This window comes from Schistosoma mansoni, chromosome 1 (genome assembly GCF_000237925.1).
Source record: "Schistosoma mansoni strain Puerto Rico chromosome 1, complete genome".
Classification (NCBI taxonomy): Eukaryota; Metazoa; Platyhelminthes; class Trematoda; order Strigeidida; family Schistosomatidae; genus Schistosoma; species Schistosoma mansoni.
Genome location: NC_031495.1, coordinates 22,411,593 through 22,431,484, shown reverse-complemented (window position 1 = coordinate 22,431,484; position 19,892 = coordinate 22,411,593). Strand labels below are relative to the sequence as shown.

The 19,892-nt window shown below is 32.3% G+C and overlaps 1 protein-coding gene and 1 non-coding gene across 2 annotated transcripts in view; one reads left to right on the top strand and one right to left on the bottom strand.

The window, feature by feature from the left end:
* Positions 1–2,010: 2,010 nt before the first annotated feature.
* Smp_129030 (putative protein FAM44A) overlaps positions 2,011–19,892 on the top strand; it is a gene marked incomplete at both ends in the record, with an annotated part of 42,316 nt that continues 24,434 nt past the window's right edge. The window contains 7 exons of the mRNA XM_018793673.1: positions 2,011–2,028; positions 5,407–6,268; positions 6,912–7,036; positions 9,001–9,182; positions 10,315–10,387; positions 12,204–12,346; positions 14,205–14,370. Coding sequence (XP_018648162.1) covers positions 2,011–2,028; positions 5,407–6,268; positions 6,912–7,036; positions 9,001–9,182; positions 10,315–10,387; positions 12,204–12,346; positions 14,205–14,370 — 1,569 coding nt within the window. The remainder of the gene's footprint in view (positions 2,029–5,406; positions 6,269–6,911; positions 7,037–9,000; positions 9,183–10,314; positions 10,388–12,203; positions 12,347–14,204; positions 14,371–19,892) is intronic.
* Smp_tRNA_01771_Pseudo_TTG.1.1 lies at positions 2,178–2,246 on the bottom strand. Its single transcript has one exon. It is a non-coding gene (tRNA).

Below are 19,892 nucleotides of genomic sequence, written 5' to 3'. Positions count from 1 at the left end.
CTTCACTTATCTTGTGGTCTGGTGTGTGACGAAATCTCAGAACAGATAAAGAAGTTTTGCCAACTTGCGTCATTAGTGGCGTAGGCGAGATATCCATCTAGCAACAAAAGGACGTGTTTACTGTGCAGCAGTTCGTTCCGTCCTACTTTATTTCAGTGAAACATGGTCAGCAATAGTAGAGGATATTCGTAGGCTACTAGTATTCGATCATAGGTATCTTCGACGCATTGCTCGTATATCCTGGGACCACCGGGTAAGTAATGCAGATGTTAGGAAACGGGTACTAGGTAAGGATGGCAAATTGATCGATAAAGTAGTGAAAGTTCATCAGTTGGGATGGCTGGGACACGTGTTACGTATGCCCAACCACCGACTACCCCGACGTGTTTTATGGTATAGGAGTAGGTTGGAAGAAAGCTAGAGGCGGCCAGACCAAAACGTGGCATAAATCCATGAAGTCACTGACAAGTGGACTGAACCATGTTGGTAGGTGTAGACTACCTGGTTGGGATTCGCGAGATGATAGCAATCGATGGTTAGAGACCTTGAATGACATGGCTCAAAATCGTTTGCAATGGCGCAGGTGCATCCACTCTTTGTGTTCTACCAAATTCTAATCTTCTGAATTCTTCATGTCCCTGTCTTTTTTCTCTTTCTAGATCTATTTCACTGGATTATACTCCTTGAATAACATCTTCAAACCCTAATCTTTCCGATTACTGCTTATACTTTCGCTATCTCTGTTACTATGGATTCGAATCGACAACTGCATCACTGTGCTAATGTGGTATGGCAACTCGAACTGATGTACGTACGTACGAAGTTCTACGTTGTGACTGACTGAGTGACTTAAATAAAATGTCTTGTTAGTCTTTAGTAATAATTCGACGATATTACAACAATAGGGATTTTAAATCTTAATCTGTTTAAGATAAAAGTTTAAAAAATGTAATAAGAAGATTTTTGAGATGACACTACTTGTGACTGTGATTACTGTTGTTCTATTATACCTTTTGATACACGTGGTCTGAAAACTGGAATAAAACAGTTAACGTATTCATAATGTATCTGAGTTTTTGAATAATGTGTCTATGGAGATTTGTATATAGTTCATGTGGAGAATTTCAAAATTTGGTTAATTTAAAGATGATATCTACCTTAAAAATGTTGACGGACAAGAATTTTTCAATAATACACTAACTTTTACACGATTATGAATGTAGTGCTTAAGACCTCATCTACAGCATGTCACGTGACAGCCATATTATATTTGATTGTTGCTATTAGGATAATTTAAGAATGATTAGTTAATTAATAAAGTAACTTTGAACTTAATCGTAATTGTCATAAGGCCTAAATATGTACTGCAAAAACTGACTGATACTAGAAAATAGGAACTATTGTTTATCCGGGAGATAATGAAATGGTACAATGTTCAATTTAAGATCTGAGTTAGTTGTCTTTGATCCAGTGTAGATCCTGAATGCTCAGTGTAGTGAAGTTTAAAACGAAAATGAATGAACAATCCAGTTATCTTTGTTTTCAAATTCTTTTACAGATTTTTTTCAGTCTGTAATGAAGCTTATCCCCAAGTCTAATATTTAATGCTTTCAGTAAAACCAATCATAGATCTTTATTAGACCGGTAGTCTATCGAGCATGTTTTTTGTGAATAACATTAGTCAGCAATGTGTTTATATAATTCACCACTTATTGAATGTGTTATAATCTTTTATGAATCTATAAATCATTGATTTTACGATATTAATATTAATGTTATAATGGAATGAGTAGAAATCTTCAATAATCCTACCAAATTATTTTTGTATAGATAATAAATTTGGATTGAACGTTACATTGCTTAAACTAATTGGTTAATTTTTTGTCTTTTGATTGACTGATTGATTATAATTCCCCATAAGAAATACCTGTTTATACAGTAAATATTCATAAATAACAGTACATTTTGGAAATATCTTCCAACTAATGAAATATTTAGCCTAGAGATAACATGAAAAACTTTTTCGAAGTAAGTTAAACTTTTGATTGTGTTTTATCAAAACGATTTTATTATTTATGGTAAGCAAAGATAGGTAGTGGCTAGCACTGGAATCCAGGACACGCGTTTCGTCCTATTTTGGACTTGTCAGCTGGATGCACCTGCATCTCAGATTTGATGTTTACTCTGGGACTCCAACCCAGTAGCTTTTGCTTGACACGCCATCGCGTTATCGACTCAGCATATCTGCATACGGAGAGAGAGAGAGAGTGACCAGTTACAGTCCTAAAACATCAATGAGAAGATTCAAACAAACAATACTAAGTGAATTTAAACTTAACCCCATTGCACAAGCAGGTGACTATCAGGACTCAGTATCTGCGTGGATAACGCGATGACGTTTGAAGCGGAAGATACTGGGTTCGAGTCCCAGAGTGAACATCAACTCTGAGATGCAGGTACATCCAGCTAACGAGTCTCAGATAGGATGAAACGCGCGTCGTGGATTCCACTGCTTGCCACTGCCCATCTTTGCTTACCATGCTTGTGAATTTAAGCTATATCGAGGCAATACGCGCAGTATGCACATATGCCAATTAGAGACTGACCAGTTACAGTCCTAAAACACCAATGGGAAGATTCAAACAAACAATACTAAGTGATTTTATTATTTTCCTGTCTATTCCTAATACTTTATGAAAAAAAATTTATAATATGTGTATAAGCGTTATGAAGAACCTTTGGATAGTATTCTTCACAAAGACTAACCAAGTGCTCATTAACTTTATTCATTATGAAGAGTACGTTTACTTTATGCTAAAGAGAAGTGTTTTTTTATTAAGATATTTAGTCTTAATAAGATAAGTACTTTTCATATCATCAACTCTTCATCAGTGTTTTTCCACAAGCTCAGTTTAATTTGGTATATTTCGCTACGAAATTACTATGATTTATTCTAATTCTTGGATGTTTATAAAAAATCATTACAATCATTTAACTAGTATTTTGAACAGGGTAAAATGATTTTAAATTTGAAACTTGTTTTGATAATTTTCATCATTTCAACAATTACTAACAACATAGTACTTCATGTCTTTCTCGTACACTAAATTGATTACATCTGTTAATAAATGTATTATCCACACTTTGGGATAAAACTATGACAACTGTCCAATGATCAATTTCGATTATGGTTAATTTTTGTTAAGCCCTTTTATTAACTTAATTAACAGACAATGTTTTTCGAACAGCAACAATTCGCATATTTCTGTGTACTATTAACATCACTATGTTGTCTGTATAAATATAAACGTGTGCTTTTGATCACATGACAGTCTGCGCACGTATCTCTCTCTACTTATGATGTTAATGTCTTAAATATCACTCGATGAGTATATATATATATATATATATATACTCAAATTCTATTATTAGTCTTTGCTTTGCCTTGCTGTGGCCTTATCCGATTTGACTATAAATTTGCCTCTGTATTCGTTCTCAAACACGCATTCGCCTCTCTGCTTCGAACTCGCTCGATATGTTTGTAGGTTTGTTATCCATCCTACCTGCTAATAAACTCTAGTCGCCACTTATTACTTTCTGATTTCAAACGCCGGATTTACATAATAACAGTTATCAAGGCGATTGATTAGCAATGTTAAGCCACTACAAAAGAATTCGATAAGTATGTACGTTGGATTAGGCTTCGAAATTTGGAGTAATTTTTGGTCCGTTTAGGATTAATGTTGCTTTAATGTTGTTTTATTCATTATTTTACACTTCTGATATTCACAAAAATTAATTTAATCTAGTAATATTTTCACTTTATTAATTGAACAGACCATTTTGAATAAAAATTAAATAGTTTCTATTCTTAAACACAATTTTATGCTCAATTATTGAGATGGTGATCATGTGTATTACCTTTAGAATATATGGCTTAAGACCAATCAAATTCGTTATCAAAATTCTAAAATTTATCACAAAAATCATTATATCGAAAGAACTAGTAATTGTTCATACCAGTGAGTTAACTAATACTAAACTGTACCCTTGTTTTATCTCAACTCCGTTGAGACATGCGAGTTACAAGCTGGGATTTCAGGGCAGTATTCCCTGGTAAGGTCGAGGGTGAGGAGAGTCAGCTCTTCCTCTCCAAATTCTCTCACATGGCCACGTGCATACAACCACTATCAGGGAAATCCTACTCAATGCATTCACATGGAGGGTTTTTTACGTAATCGAGAGGACGAAAAGCAAATGTCTGGAGCTTTAACCGGGTTGGTGGGTACAGAGGATCTACCCAGGGGAGTTGGAAAACCATGATTCTTAATCAATGGTGCACATGTGCTACATTATCCTGAGGGAAAAAATGACGTATGAACCCAATGTTGGTCACTGGTTACCATGGGACTGCATCTCCTAACGTTGCTCCACTGCCTTGTGAATTCTGCATGTAAGTCAAATTCTCAGGGTGTGGTTCCCTGAGAAAAGCACCTGCTTCGGTTTGGGAACCCGGTCAGTATCACAGCCCTCACACACATCAGTGGTAACTACTACTGGCCTCATTGTTATTGTGTGGTGTATATGTATTTGGTGCCCCCTTGTACCAATGTTTGTGTTCAAACAAATAAAATAATAAGATTGTATTAAGCAAAGATAAAGCTGACTCATCATCGTCATCTACAAATGAGATTCAGTCTGTTAAAAATCAAATGAGTAATTTAATGCAAGTTGATTGTATGCGTATTGTTGAAATTTGTTTCAACTAAAAAGATTTGTGTAAAATAAAGTGGGATCATTCGAATTTGGTACGGTAATAGTCGTGTGAATAAAAAATCTTATATCTAATGGAATACAGTGAGTTAACTAATTGGTAGACAGATTTTATTCTGCAATCAAAACCATAGAATTTATCGAATTACACTTTTATTCAAGAATCATGTAAGAACTACTGATTAGGATTAACTTTAATGACTTTCAAGCATAATATCAATGCATAGTATTCACAAATAACAAAAGAAAAGTAGGAAATTGAATTCTACGGTTACTTACATGAGAATATCACTAAACATTTTAATAGAGTTACTGTATAGCTAAAAAATAGGAGGGTCGTGTACACATTATATTTTACTCTCACGAGTAAATGTCACGTTCTATAGTAATAATATTTATATTATTACGAGATTGTGAAGGTAAATTAAAAGAAACACGACAAAAATTTTTTGTTAAATTTAAACAATCAAAAAATTTATTTTCCAGATATTCAGAAATGTTGACGAAATTTAGGGAACTGATCATTAGATATTTATCAGAATTAAGAAGTAAAAATTGATGTTAAGTACTGCTTTTCATTTAAGTCGAATACAGTTCGCTATTAATAACTATTAGTAATTGCTTCTTCTTCAGGGACTTGGTAAATCGCGTGGCAAGAATGATATTTCGGGCAGAACTTCACCAATTAATTTGAAACCTTCGGAATCTGATGAAGCGAATAAAGATCAACAAACTGACAAAAAAGAAACTAAATCACTACCATCTTCACAAAAATCAGAAGAATCAAACACAAGAAAAAATACGAAAGATACGATCGAAAAAACGAACAATGCTAGTGATAAATCGAGAGAAGTTATAAAAACAGATGAAAAGAAGACAGAAAAACAAACTTCACCAGTCGATACAACCGATAAACCCGCAAATAAAGCAGATAGTAATTTAGAAACACCACAAGATAAGCCAACGAGTTCTGTACGTCTAATAGATAGAGTAAATCAAGGACCAACAACTCAAATTAATGAGAAGAATCCATCATCTACACTGATTAACTTTTTAACATCACCTATACAAACAATAAAATCAGGCAGAGCTCCAAGTCCAACAACTCCACCTACTGAAACAAAACCGGCAGATGAAGTGAAAGACCTGGAAACTAATAAGAAATCCTCCGAACTTAAAGAAAAACAAAATAAAAACTCAAAGGATGAGACAAATGAAATTCATTCTAAAAAAGTCGAAAGTCAATCAGATATTAATGTTGGACAAAAGAAAGAGAATATTTCTAGTTCACAACCTGCACCAAATACGAAAACGGAAGAATTACTGAATAAGGATAAGGGTAAAATCCAAATAACTAAGTCACAAGATGATAAAGTCTCCGAGTCTCAGAACAAGTCGAATAATATTGTAACTAAATCAGTGTCAGAGATCCCAATTAAGAAAACTGAAAAGGATAAACCAAAAAATGAAAGCCAAGTCAGCAAACCAGAAGTTAGTAAGTTTTTATCAGTAAACAGAAAGCTAAAATGAAAATGGCTGTCAAATCACAAAAATTTAAGGCACATAACTGATATAATATCCACATATTTTTTCAATTGTTTGTCATCCTACTTATAATTATTAAGTAGGATAACTATCACTTATGATAACTTCTTGAATGAGAACTTACCAGTACTCTGATAGTTCAACGTTATCTTCAAGTTCTCGAGCTCAACTCGGAAATTAAGTCAGTAACGAAACATGACTGTGGGTCAGCGATAAACTATATGGAACTAGATACATAATCACATAGGGAATCATTTTAAGAGTTTTAGTAGCAGTGGTCGTCTGCTGAACTTGATAAGTCTAATAATATCTGTTATAATAAAGGAAAACTAGTACTTACTACAAGAAACCAAGATACCATAGCTTTAACTGCATCTTAATCATCCTCATCTATATGAACTACTGGGATTGCTAATGTAGACTCATTCCATAGACCATCATTATTAATATATTAGTATAGGGTTGTAGAGATTGTTGAGTTTTGATCGAGATCATGAACATAACTGCACATGAAATATTAGTGGTTATAGTATAATAACACTTTATGATTAACCGTTTTCATAATATTATATAATGATGTTAATTAATTCCAGGTCAATCTAATACAAACTATTTAGTTCCGTCCAACATACCCCAACCTGATACTTATCTGAAACTAGGACGAAACGGTGTTATTACAAGATCTGAAGGTGGACAACTTAAGCCCTACCAACCTAAAGTAATTGATTTCTGTCTATTGATTATTAAATACATATTCAGTAGTATATACACTTTTAAATCTGATGTGACAATAAACCACTTTCCAACATTGTCATCTCTTGAGTATAAAAAGCAAAGTTAGTAAATCACTGGAACCTTGAGTTTTGCATTCATTCCACTAGAAAAAATATTATGAAATGAGTCACCATTTGTGAAAGTACTCGTCTTACTAAGTTTTTCAATAATTTCATTTGATTTAAATAAAAGCTAGATGAATAGCTATCACTGGCTCCTTACTCTGATATAATGCCATGTAAAAATGAATATTTTTTGTAAAAACCATAGATATCTGTCGTGTTACACAGTTTCCAACTGTTTAGGGAGATAATATCAAAGACCTAATCTTTCTCATAAACTAAAATTTCAAAAATATCATCCAGAATATGAACATGAATGAAACGAAATATATTCAGATAGATAAAATGGATAGTTTCTACATGCTAGAGAAAAATCAATAGTGCTTGATAGATACTCGGTAACAGCTTCGTTTGTTTAGTTCCAAACTTAGCAATCATCAGTTGATACTTTTGGTCAAATAGTTAAGACTGTTTACGGCATTCGTTTCTCTCTATTACTTTAAGAATGTATCTACTCTTAGCATCAATCTGTATGACTTGACAGTTATTGGTGCTGTCATAAAATTTGTATTTATTTTTTTCTATAAGCTCATCGTTACCTATGGAAGCACTTTCTAGTAAGGTTAGGAAAAAGGGTGGTTGAATTCCCTGCAAGTTCAGTATTTCACGGCATCTAATAAACACAGCGTGAAATCAGAAAACTCTCGGCATTTATCACCATTTGTTAAGCAACAGTAAAGCCTTTACTGTTTTTAGACTTTCATCTGCTAACACCTAACCGAATAGAGATAATTCTTTGCTCAAGATACAAAATAGGGATGTTTACTGCATTGATATACAGTATGGAGTATCCTCACTCAAACCTGAAAACCGTCCAGTTGAATAATGGTCAATCAAAATGAAACAAGTGAAAATCCATTACAATTATCTAGATTTCGAATCTCATTGTTATGATACAACTAAGGAACTTGGTACGTTACTTCTATCTTTGAAGATGTATTGCACTTCTATCAAAACACTACATAAAGTCTATCAATATTAACCAAGGTTTCTTAGGATTCATCACATTTTATAATCACAAACGGAACATTTCTCAAATCATCCTTTTATTCCCAACTCGAAAACTTAAACTAGATATTCAGTACAGCTATTCAACGACCATCTGTCGTTATCACTAGTATTTAGGTGGTCATAATCTTTGTCGAAAAATTGAACTAGATAAATAATAATGGAACATCTTTATGCTTTGACCGTAATTCTTTGCTTTTCTACTAAGTAGTAGGTAAAAACTCTATCACCTGATGTATAATTAGTATTTAGGTTTCACTAACTTAAGGATGAATGCCTTCTCAGAGTTAGCGAAGTATGTTCACAGTATATAGCCTTTCGTTTTCATTCGAATCCTAGTAGAAATTATCAACTAATAAACCAAATACATTAACTGAATTCTCGGTCAAGTCTCCAGACTTATTATAACTCTAGTTTGTAGCTTTATCCTAAACAGATTAGTGTTCTTTTATTGAACCATTAAATTGGTAGCTTTAAAATTGTGTTTCGTCTTAAGGCACTTATCATCATGATGTTAAAGAAACGTTTTCGAATAAAAACCAACATTCACTTCTTTGGTACTTGTTTGGATATCTGAAGCAGTATGAACTTTTTTCTACACATGAGAATGATCTCAAAAGATTCAGATCTCACAATGACCCCTCTGCCAGTCGTCTTCACACTTATAATTCAATACCTAATATTATTCAACTTCAGCCAGTTTGTAAAACATATTGATTGCATTACTAGCAATATTAAGTGGTTCAACTAACTTGGTTATCTAATTTTTCTACGATAGATTACAAGTGAACATCATAATCCACCAGATTTTAGTTTAACCTCAGATAAAGGAGTTAATCGTTCAATTGCTACGGGACAAAAAGAACGTGAGAAGTACAATGAAAGTCAAAGGAGTGATCTAAAAAATTTAGATCCTTGCAGACCAGTATTTTTCTCAGCAATAGATTTAAAGCGTTCCGGGTAAGTAAGTTAAAAGTATTTTTAGAAATCTTCCCTTACTTGTATTTCTGTTAGTTATGCTTTTTCTTTATATGACTTGTAGTGTGAATTTATGTAGATATGAACTATCAGGAATTATATGAGAGTGGTCAAATTATCGATTAAATAAGGACTTTGTATAAGCAGTTTGAGTGGAACAAATTTATTTATTATGATATTGTAAATCTGTAATAACCTGAACCGAAAGTTAAACGATCGTAGAAGCGAATAACCAAAAAAAGACAGTCTGGAAAAACTTTTGTTGAAACAAGCAGGAATAAATAATTGCTGATTTGTTTATGACCACATATGTGTCTGGTCCTATGTAGTAGCTGACTGATTGATCTTTATCTCGCATTATTCATTGATTAGTTGATTTGATAGCTAAAAGACATAATATTCTCGTTAAATATATTGTATTCAAATAACTATTTCATTTTTTGAAAACATATACCCGTAGTTAATCAGTCAAATAATGATTTTGTCATTCGAAATCCATTCTCGTGAATGAATTTTCGGCGAGACTGTAATTTATGAACGAACCAATCAGGTATAAGATAATAGGTCTCGGATTTCGGCGCTAAATTCACTCATCCATTCGGCTAAATTGAGTTTTGGCGTTGTAGCTTATGTCAGTTCATGATGAAAAACCTAAATCTAATTCTTGACCTTAACCATCAACTGTAAATCATAATTCTAATTCCTCACACTGGTTTATAACCCTCATCTGGTTCTAGTTATTAGGTGGACACTCTCAGGGTCAGTTTAGCCTCACTCGAAGGTCGTCCATTAATTATAGTCTCAGCGAATTTTCATTTCAGTCAGCTTCTCCATTATATGAATTTAATCAAATTAGTTGAGACCGCCATAAGAGATATATAAGATGATTACACTGTGTATTTTTATTTTATCTAACCATGTCACCTATATTCATGAGTCCCTAGACATACAAACTAAAAAGTGTTAGAACTCAAATTCAGAGATTTTAAAGTTATTCAACTGTGTTATATAAAATATCGGTAGATTTCATGTAATTTTAACGATTATTTTCAATATTGGATTGCCTTAATACATAAAGAAATCTTACTAACTTTACTCCAAAAATGTAATGCAGTTTTGCTAATGCTGAGGATATTGAAAATTGTTGGAACAAGCTTGGAGTTCCAGATGTTGAAAATTTACTCAAAGTAAGTGCTACTTCAAGTATTGTAAATTCATGACATTATTGGTTCCAAGTGATTAATTAGAAGTATCATTAATATTATTTAACGGATTTTTTACTTGAAACATTAGTTCAATAATCACTTACATGAACCAGACATAAAATATGAAAATCTTATAATTCCTATATTGTACAGTTAGTAAATATACGAGTTTACATAAAAACAAAAAAGAATTAACCTGATATACCATCTGTATTGTATTAGAATTTATATCAATTTCTCAAACTAACTCATAGTTTGTTTCCAGTGAAATGAATTTAAACTAGATAAGAGGTGTCTGTGATTGAGACATTTAACTGACAGTTAGTGATCGGAAATACGATGAATAAATTGGACGAGAACCAGTTATATGTAAACAATGGTGAACAGTAGAACAAGCTATGTTTATGTACTAACTAAACAAAATATACATGTTTACAACTGATTAGCTTCGAGATAGATTCCCGAATATCTAGTCAGTTATGGCACTCGATGGTTAAAACCAATAGGTTTAATAGTAACAAATGTCCTGTTTGTTGAGTCTTTGGTACTGATTGATTCATGTCAATCAAATAGTAGTATGATCACTAGTCCAAATCACCTGAATATTAGTCACCGATGTTTTGATTTTAAGTGGTCGGAGGAGATAGTTGCGAACTCTTAGACCTGGGGTTTGTGCTAGCTTATACTCGACAGCTAAGATATCTAGTGGCAATCAATCATTTCGGTAGTGAGACGGATATCATCGACAGTATTAGATGACGTTCACGCTCTCTCTCTCTCTACATATATATACATATATATATATATATATATATATATATATATATATATATATATATATATATATGGAAACAGCATTTATAAGAAATTATAAAATTACTTAGTACAGTGTTCAGATAATCGTAAAATGAAGCGTATGTTTGAAAAATGGAAGGTGAAGACATATCCCTGTCTATTAAAGTCAAACCTAATGAAGATCTAATTGAAAACAAAATTGTTCGCTTATTTACCTTGCTGTAATTCATACTATTGTAGTTCTCAAAATTTTAAAGCAGTCTAATTCAATAGTTTACGAGATTATTCATTGTATAGTCTATCTAAAGTTAATAGATCTACAATAAGCTGACCAAATGGATGACTATCCAGTCAACAAAAGTTGAATTGAAGCGCTGGGCATCAATTTTAGGCTGTGAAACTGTCTGATTAACACTAAATCAGTGATTAAAGTGATAACAGGTATCTCTCGTTATTACTTACAGATGTTTTTAGTCTGATTATTCAGAATAATCAGGGAATAGGGCCAGAATAAGATTGGTTCTGATAAAAGTTTCATAACATTAAATAACTGAGTAAAATCGAGATTTAATCAGCAAATTATATACAACACGTGTAGTTACAATATCATGCTCTTATCTGTGAGACTGTAGAGGAAAATGAATCAACCTTTTATTCAGACATAATATGTCTTAGTTAGAGGGATTACTAGGCGTTTTCCATAGCTGATACCGTCACAATAGGTTAATTATGATCTCAATGAATCATAATTTTAGTATGGTTTCTAAAATAGTGTGTCCAGATGATATACTAAGCCTAGAAGTAATTTCTAATAGTTAGAATGAAGTCGAATCACATTGGACATCTGTGTTTGCACTTATCCCTAAACAAAATATTTTATTCCATTTTTTAAAACTTCATTTATTTATGCCTATCCAAAGTGTGTTACCACGAGTAGTTCAAAAGTACCATAAATAATTTTGTTTTTAATTTTATTTTTCGTCTTGAAAACTATGCAAAAAAGTATTTAGGATTTCCGAAACATGGAATGATCAATCTTGATCATCTTACACAAGCATTACATGAAGCATTAGAAATGAACACTTATGATGAACCAAGTGTACTGGCAGGAATTCGTTCAATGAATTTGGAATTACATTTAACTGAGTAAGTTATATTTTATCCTTTTAAATAGGAAAGTGTTTACATTTCATATTGTTAATTTTCTAAAAAGTAAAATGGTTTGTACTTTGTATTGAGTCGTTTTTTTGTTAATCATAGAAATTGAAGGATTTTCAATATTATCAGAATGGGTTTTGAGGATGTTATATTAATTTTAATAGTTGAGATCATGAATCAATTGAAGCTAGACCACCATGGAAAACCTAGAAGCACTGGACAGTCGTGTAGCTCAATTTTGTGGATCGGTTGAAATTAGACATTAACACCGTTGGATGCCGACTCAGTGGTCTAGAGGTTAAGCGCTCGCGCGTGAGACTTATAGGTCCTGAATTCCAATCTCGTGAGGCGGGATCGTGGATGTGTACTGTTCAGGAGTCCCATTATAGGACGAAACGGCCATCCAGTGCTTTCAGGTTTTCCATGGTGGTCTAGCTTCAACTGATTCATGGTCTCAACTATTAAGATTTTCAATATGGTTTTAACGTCAGCTAACTTTATTTTTCATAGATTTCACTGTTGATTGGAGTTTATCAATCAAATAATATAAGAGCCAAATACGATATATCATTTATATGATTTACTTAAAACGTCTAACGTCAAAATCCACATACTGAAGTATACTATATATTGACATGTAGAATAATTACGAAAATCAAATTTTAATTCTGATTAATTTTTTGCTGTGTACCAATCTGAACTTATAAGAGGTCGAATTGGATTTGCTTGTTATTGTAACTAAATTTTAAGAAAATCTAAATCCCAAATAGCTGTCAAGGTACTCAAAGTGTAGGTCATCTGATGTACCTATATAGTACCATAAATGTAGTATGTCAGAAGTGTGTTACATAATCCCTCATTACTTCCCCATTTACAAAATATCTGGAAACATTGATATTTTTTATTTAAGAATACGTATTAGTTTTGCTTATTTGTTTATAGACATCTTATTTCATCTGTCAATGTATAAAAATTGCCAATCAGGAAAAATTAAATTCATATCAAATTGTTTCAGCTAAATGAATATTGTTAATCACTAGTCAAGTTCTCTTAAGACACTAATCACAATGGATTGAACAAATTTCACTTAACCCATCCAATAATTGCTGATCCTGACACAAACTGTAAAGTGATATTTGATTTGGTTGCTGGTTCATTTGAACTATCCGGATGTGCGTCGCTGATAAGTTTGTATTAAGATGAAACAAACGTCCGATGCTTCCAGGTTTTCAATAGTTACCTCACTTAGATCAGTTTGTGATCTACACAACTCCATACTAAGAGTTTTTATGTGGTCACTAGTGACTATCTTCGAGAGAAAATTTCCAGAGTTCTAGTGGAGAACCGTGACCAATGGAGCTCAACCGTGTCGTGTATCTTGTTTATGTTGACGCGACAACGATCATAGTTAATATTGATTGGTTTTTAATTATTTAACCTATTTCTGAGTTACAGAACTGGAGAATGAAGTTACTAAGACATTTTTCATCTTCAACTTGCACATAAACTATCAACCTAGACTAGGTTTCGATATCTGAATAAAGATGTTTCTATTGTTATCACTATTTTAAAAAATTTCAACAATCATTTTTATCATTAAGGAGTATTATTACTGATGTTTACCCTATTATTTTATCGGTCGAAGCACGTACAACCATATTTGAAGTACTTGAAAAATCTAAATTCAGACTGAACAATAATTTACATCATCTCTGAGTTCTCCCTTAACTACAACTACTTTAAAGATAAAATATAAGCTCAAAATTCACTTTTACTCAATAATACTAATAAAAAAGAAATCATTAATCTATTAACGTCGATATCTTCTTTTTATCCATTTATTCAGCGTACTCAAAAATGCATATGGAAAAGAAATTGAAAAATTCGACATAAATCTTACAGAAGAACGTGAAATGATTTTACGCTATTTTCATCAACAATTAAATGAAATACGTCAAAAAATGGAAATTTTACTTGGTCAAAAAGAAGTTGAAATTAAAGAGGTTCAACAAGTAAGCTTAATATTGATCAAGATTCATATGTTTCTCTGCTTAAAACTAGAAATTCTATTCATTTATTACTGTAATCATTAAAATGACTACTAACTCAATCATATATTGCTTTAATTTAACTGAAGGTTCTAGTTTTACTAACTTGAACCTTTATGGATTAGAACCTTGATTATAATGAAAGAAAGTTTGATAAAATCAACATAACACTAACCTCTTTTCTTATTCTAATTAGCCTTAAACCTTACTTATTATTAGAGGGTATTCCAATTCATCGAATATACATATTTCACTCTATTTTATATTTCCATAATTTCAATCTACTGATTTATTTATTTTTCTTCCTATACTTGCTTAACATGAATCCTTTGGGTAATTCTCTTTGATAGCTAATATGACATAATTGATAATTAGTTTAGTATTTCTACTATCTTTCATTATCGTCATATAATCCGACTACTTATTTCACAATTGTATTTAGTCCACACTACATGCTTGTCATTTCAAAGTTTATTAGCCATGAAAAACTTATTTTACTCATGATCTTAAATTCATATTTCTTTTGCATTAAAAAAAGTAGATTTGTTCCTGTTACGATAATCGAACAGAGAGAATCAATGAAATGTCTTTGTTACTCCTATCAAGTTATATAGTCATGTTATATTGTTAAAAAACTTCATATTAGAATAATACACTTGATCATCATAAGTTGGTCAACATAATTCTTATAAATCAGATAATATTTGACAAATCACTCTGTTTTATTCAGTAAGATTATAGAAACAAAGTTACAAGGTCACTTAGTATTGTTTGTCTGAATCTTCCCATTGGTGTTTAGGACTGCAAGTGGTCAGTCTCTTATTAGCATATGTGCATACTGTGCGTATTGCCTCGATGTAGCCTTAATTCACAAGCATTCTAAGCAAAGATGGAGACTGACCAGTTGCAGTCCTAAACATCGGTGGGATGATTCAAACAAACAATACTAAGTGAATTTAAACTTAACCCCATTGCACAAGCAAGTGACTATCAGGACTCAGTATCTGCATGGATAACGCGATGACGTTTGAAGCGGAAGATACTGGGTTCGAGTCCCAAAGTGAACATCAACTTTGAGATGCAGGTACATCCAGCTGCAGAGTCCCAGATAGGATGAAACGCGCGTCGTGGATTCCACTGCTTACCACTATCCATCTTTGCTTACAAAATTACAAGGGTTTGAAAATGTACCGAAATAGTCATTTATTGTTCATGTATTTTCAGTATCTGCTTAAATAATATTGATATTTACTGTAAACCTACTAGAAATACTTAATTAACTGTAGTTACCCATGTTTCTTTATGTCTTTTTATCTATCACCTGTTAGAAACTTGATAAAACAATTCAATCATCAAATGAAATTGAAATAAAAAATAAAGATGTTGAATTCCTTTTACAGACAGAAGATAAATTCTTGAATTTCATTACAAATTTAAGTGATATTGTAAGTTATTCAGAATTTTTCTACTTTTACTATTTCCATTCAATATGTATTTTACAGTGTTTAATAACTCAATCTTTAATCATTACGAGCAAAGATTGTAAGCAGAGATGTAAATTTAAGTTCAACAATAGAAATTACTTGTTAGATAACAACTTAAGCTATTATTTAATCCACATTATTAATTTGAGTTGATTAAAAAAAACCATTGCATGCACCAAATAATTCATGATTTGCCCACAAACGTCCTGATACTGTTGAGGGTGGGGAAAGTCATCTTTCCCTCTCGAAATGGTCTCACATAGCCACGTGCATACAACCACTACTAGAAAAGCTCAACTCATTGCCTTCTTACGGAGGGGGTTTTGTTTACAAAATTAAGAGGGCAAAAGGTGAATGTCTGGAGTACAGAGGAGTTGGAAAACCATGATTTCAAACCAGTGTTGCGTATGAGTGATCAATGTCCAATTGACGTATAAGCAAGTGAATATTCCAGTGAATAAAGTTTACATCGTACAGGATATACGTTCTATTTAATAATTCATACAGTATTTATATTTTCGTTCACGTGCATGAATTTCACATGACATCACTTCAGGCGCAGAATGCATTTTCCTCCCTCTAAATCGCAAATCTTGTTTCTGGATTGGTAAGTATTAAAACATAGATTAATCATAGAAAACAAAATAGTTTAGTGCACTGACTGCTTTACTTATCATGGAATTCACATTAAACAGAGATAGCGTATAGATTTAAGCAGCCTAGTAAGGTATTTTTTAGGCTTTCTTTAATACATAGGTTAATCGAAATATTGTATAGTATCACTACTAAAAATCAACACTACATGTTGTGTAAATTAAAAACTTACGGATTTTGTCTCAGACCTAAACCTACCATCTTGTCATGTGAATTTAAAATCCTCACCACTTGAAAATTGTCCAGAACTTGTGAAGCTACTCTAAGAAATCTAGTTTCAAACTATACAATAAAGTATGAATATATATGGAGACTGTAGTATTTTCACAGTTGAGTTCTCGAATTAATCTAAGCTAGACTATCATTGGATGCCGGCTCAGCGTTCGCTCATGAGACCAAAGGCCTTTGGTTCGAGTCCTGAGTGTGGATATGTACTGCTAAGGAGTCCCTTGCTAGAACAAAACAGTCATCCAATGCTTCCAGGTTTCCAATGGTGGTCTAGCTTACATTGACTCGTGAATTCGATTGTGAAAATTATACAATAAAAATAAACGCATCGATGACAATTAGTGACTTGTCACCCAAACATTTATTAATATAATTTCACTCCTGAAAAATATTCGAATGCGGAAAATTATTTTTATTTTGAAACTAATAAACAATAACAGAATATCCAATCAATAAAAATACGAACATTTGTTATTGAATATTCCCATCTAAAAACATTACTTCGTATTACACCACAGATGTCTGGAAGAAATTCACATGTTTTTGAAAATAATCATACACAAATTATCGTTGGGAAATATGTAACAAAAAGAAGAATCATTAAATATAGGCTTGGTCATTTTTAGGGGAATAATCGTGTTCATATATACATTCATCAGCTTTATTCAATATTATATTTTTGGTAAAATATAGAATTCTCAGCACAATGTATTACAACAAGTCTCCGTTTCTTACTTCTTGATCGATCCTGATGACAAATATTGAGTGATTGGCAGTTAGAAGTTAGCAGCCCAGAAATTGTCATCTAAATAATGTACATTCCTTTCGCTGCATATTGCTTGCCAGCAACCATGATATCTCTGAGTGGGCCTTTGTAACTTGTACAACGAAAATTTGTGAACTTTTCAGAAACGCACCGGAATAGGTTATGCGATTAATAGCCATAATGATGTATCAAAACAAACAAAATTATAGAAATTGTTGAAACATCTAGATAGCAGGATGTTCATGCAGGCCGCCTTTATATATATATATATATATATATATATATATATATATATATATATATATATATATATATATATATATATATACCTGGAACTGTCAGCATTGTACTTCCATAACACCATAAATATTTGGGTCCGGAATCTTCAAGTCTGCCTACGAGTATGAAGCCATTAAATCAGTTAAATTTGTTTGTACGTTTGTTGTTGAAGAGTTCTGAACTACAAACTAGAACTGAATTATTCTATGGTATCACTGGAAATAAAGTACAGTATGTAGGATCTATCAGTAGGATATATATAATTTGAATCCGTTTGTTTTGTTCCAAAAATTAAAAACACAAAGTTTAATTCGGAAGTGAGAGATATTCATGTTAAGTTCAAGGAAGATTTAAAATGAACTGTATTACCTCGCCATATGGTTACATAACCTTTTGTAAAAGGGAACCGTCTCTTATTTCTAAAGAATAAAGTATGATAAAAGTCAAGATATTATGTAATTAATTGGCTATTTAATCCACTATTTCATACATTAAGTTGTAAGGAAAACAATTCACTGATATTGTTCTTGATTTGTTGTCATAACAAAATATTTATATTTCACATGTAAGATGAGCTTGTTTGAAGTTGGGAATAACTAATTGTTGTAACATGGTAAGCAGAGATGGATAGTGGCAAGCAGTGGAATCCACAACGCGCGTTTCATCCTATTTGGGACTCGTCAGCTGGATGTACCTGCATCTCAAAGTTGATGTTCACTCTGGGACTCGAACCCAGTATCTTCCGCTTCAAACACCATCGCGTTATCCACTCGGCCACTGAGTCCTGATAGTCACTTGCTTGTGCGATGGGGTGAAGTTTAAATTCATTTAGTGTTGTTTGTTTGAATCTTCCCATCGATGTGTTAGGACTGCAACTGGTCAGTATGCACAGTATGCACATATGCCAATTAGAGACTGACCAGTTGCAGTCCTAACACATCTATGGGAAGATTCAAACAAACAACACTAAATGAATTTAATTGTTGTAACAGTTCGTCCATAGAACAGTGATAGGAAACTTTGAAGACAAATACTTTGTGAGTTCATAAATTCTTATGAACATCCAAACAGACTTTATAGATATTAAAAAACATAAAATGAAAGTATGTATTTGACTGCCTGAAATCACTCAGTATTTATTATACTATACATTAACGTTAGATAAATTGACTTTATGATTTGAACAACAGAATTTCATCAACAATAGAAACTTTGAACTCTAAAATGACGACCTATTTTAAGAGGATTTCAACTGAATTATACATTTTAGGAAACAAGACAATGAACCAAAATAATCCTAAATTTTTGTCGGTCTTCTAAAAGAAATCTAAAATCTGTACATCTTTTACAACAAAAATTGATAAATCTTCTAACTAAACGCTTGATTCGGTTTTCTAAGCACTTCTGATAACACACAGACTTAATCTACACGGTAACTTGAACAGGAGAGACAAAGCGCTAAATATAGGGAGGACGCTTTGATTCAAGGTTAGTTTATGTACAGAAAATTCAGGGTGTTTATAACATTTCAGATGACATTGGGCTTCTGAAACCCTTTTGAACATAGTGGCAGGATAAGTAATCATACAATCAGAAATGTGACATGTGACTTTTCACTTCCTAGATGTTTTGAGACACGTCTATTGGATGCTGATTGAAAAAGATGTTTTCCAGAGTCTTCAGGAGCCCTTTGAGTTTTTTTCGAGGAATTTTCCAGGTCTCCCCAACAAAAATAATGGGTGAAGTTACTATACTATTAGTAGATTATCATAGTGTACTTGTCGAATTATTTATGACTGTTGTAAAACTCCATTTTAAATATTAAAAAGAAAACTGCAGTATCTCATTTTAGTCTACTGTGAAACTTAAATTCTTACTAATTAGCAAACTGACAATGAAAAGTTAGATGTCACGAGTTATACAGTTGATACTATTAACAAGTATAATAGTAGTTTGACGTTGAAAAGTGAGTTTGTAGAAATGCAAAATATTGTCATCATTTTGTAGGTGTACCTACTTTTATATGAATTATTTCAAGTAAATTCCTTTGAAGGAAGTAATAAGAAGCGGTTAAA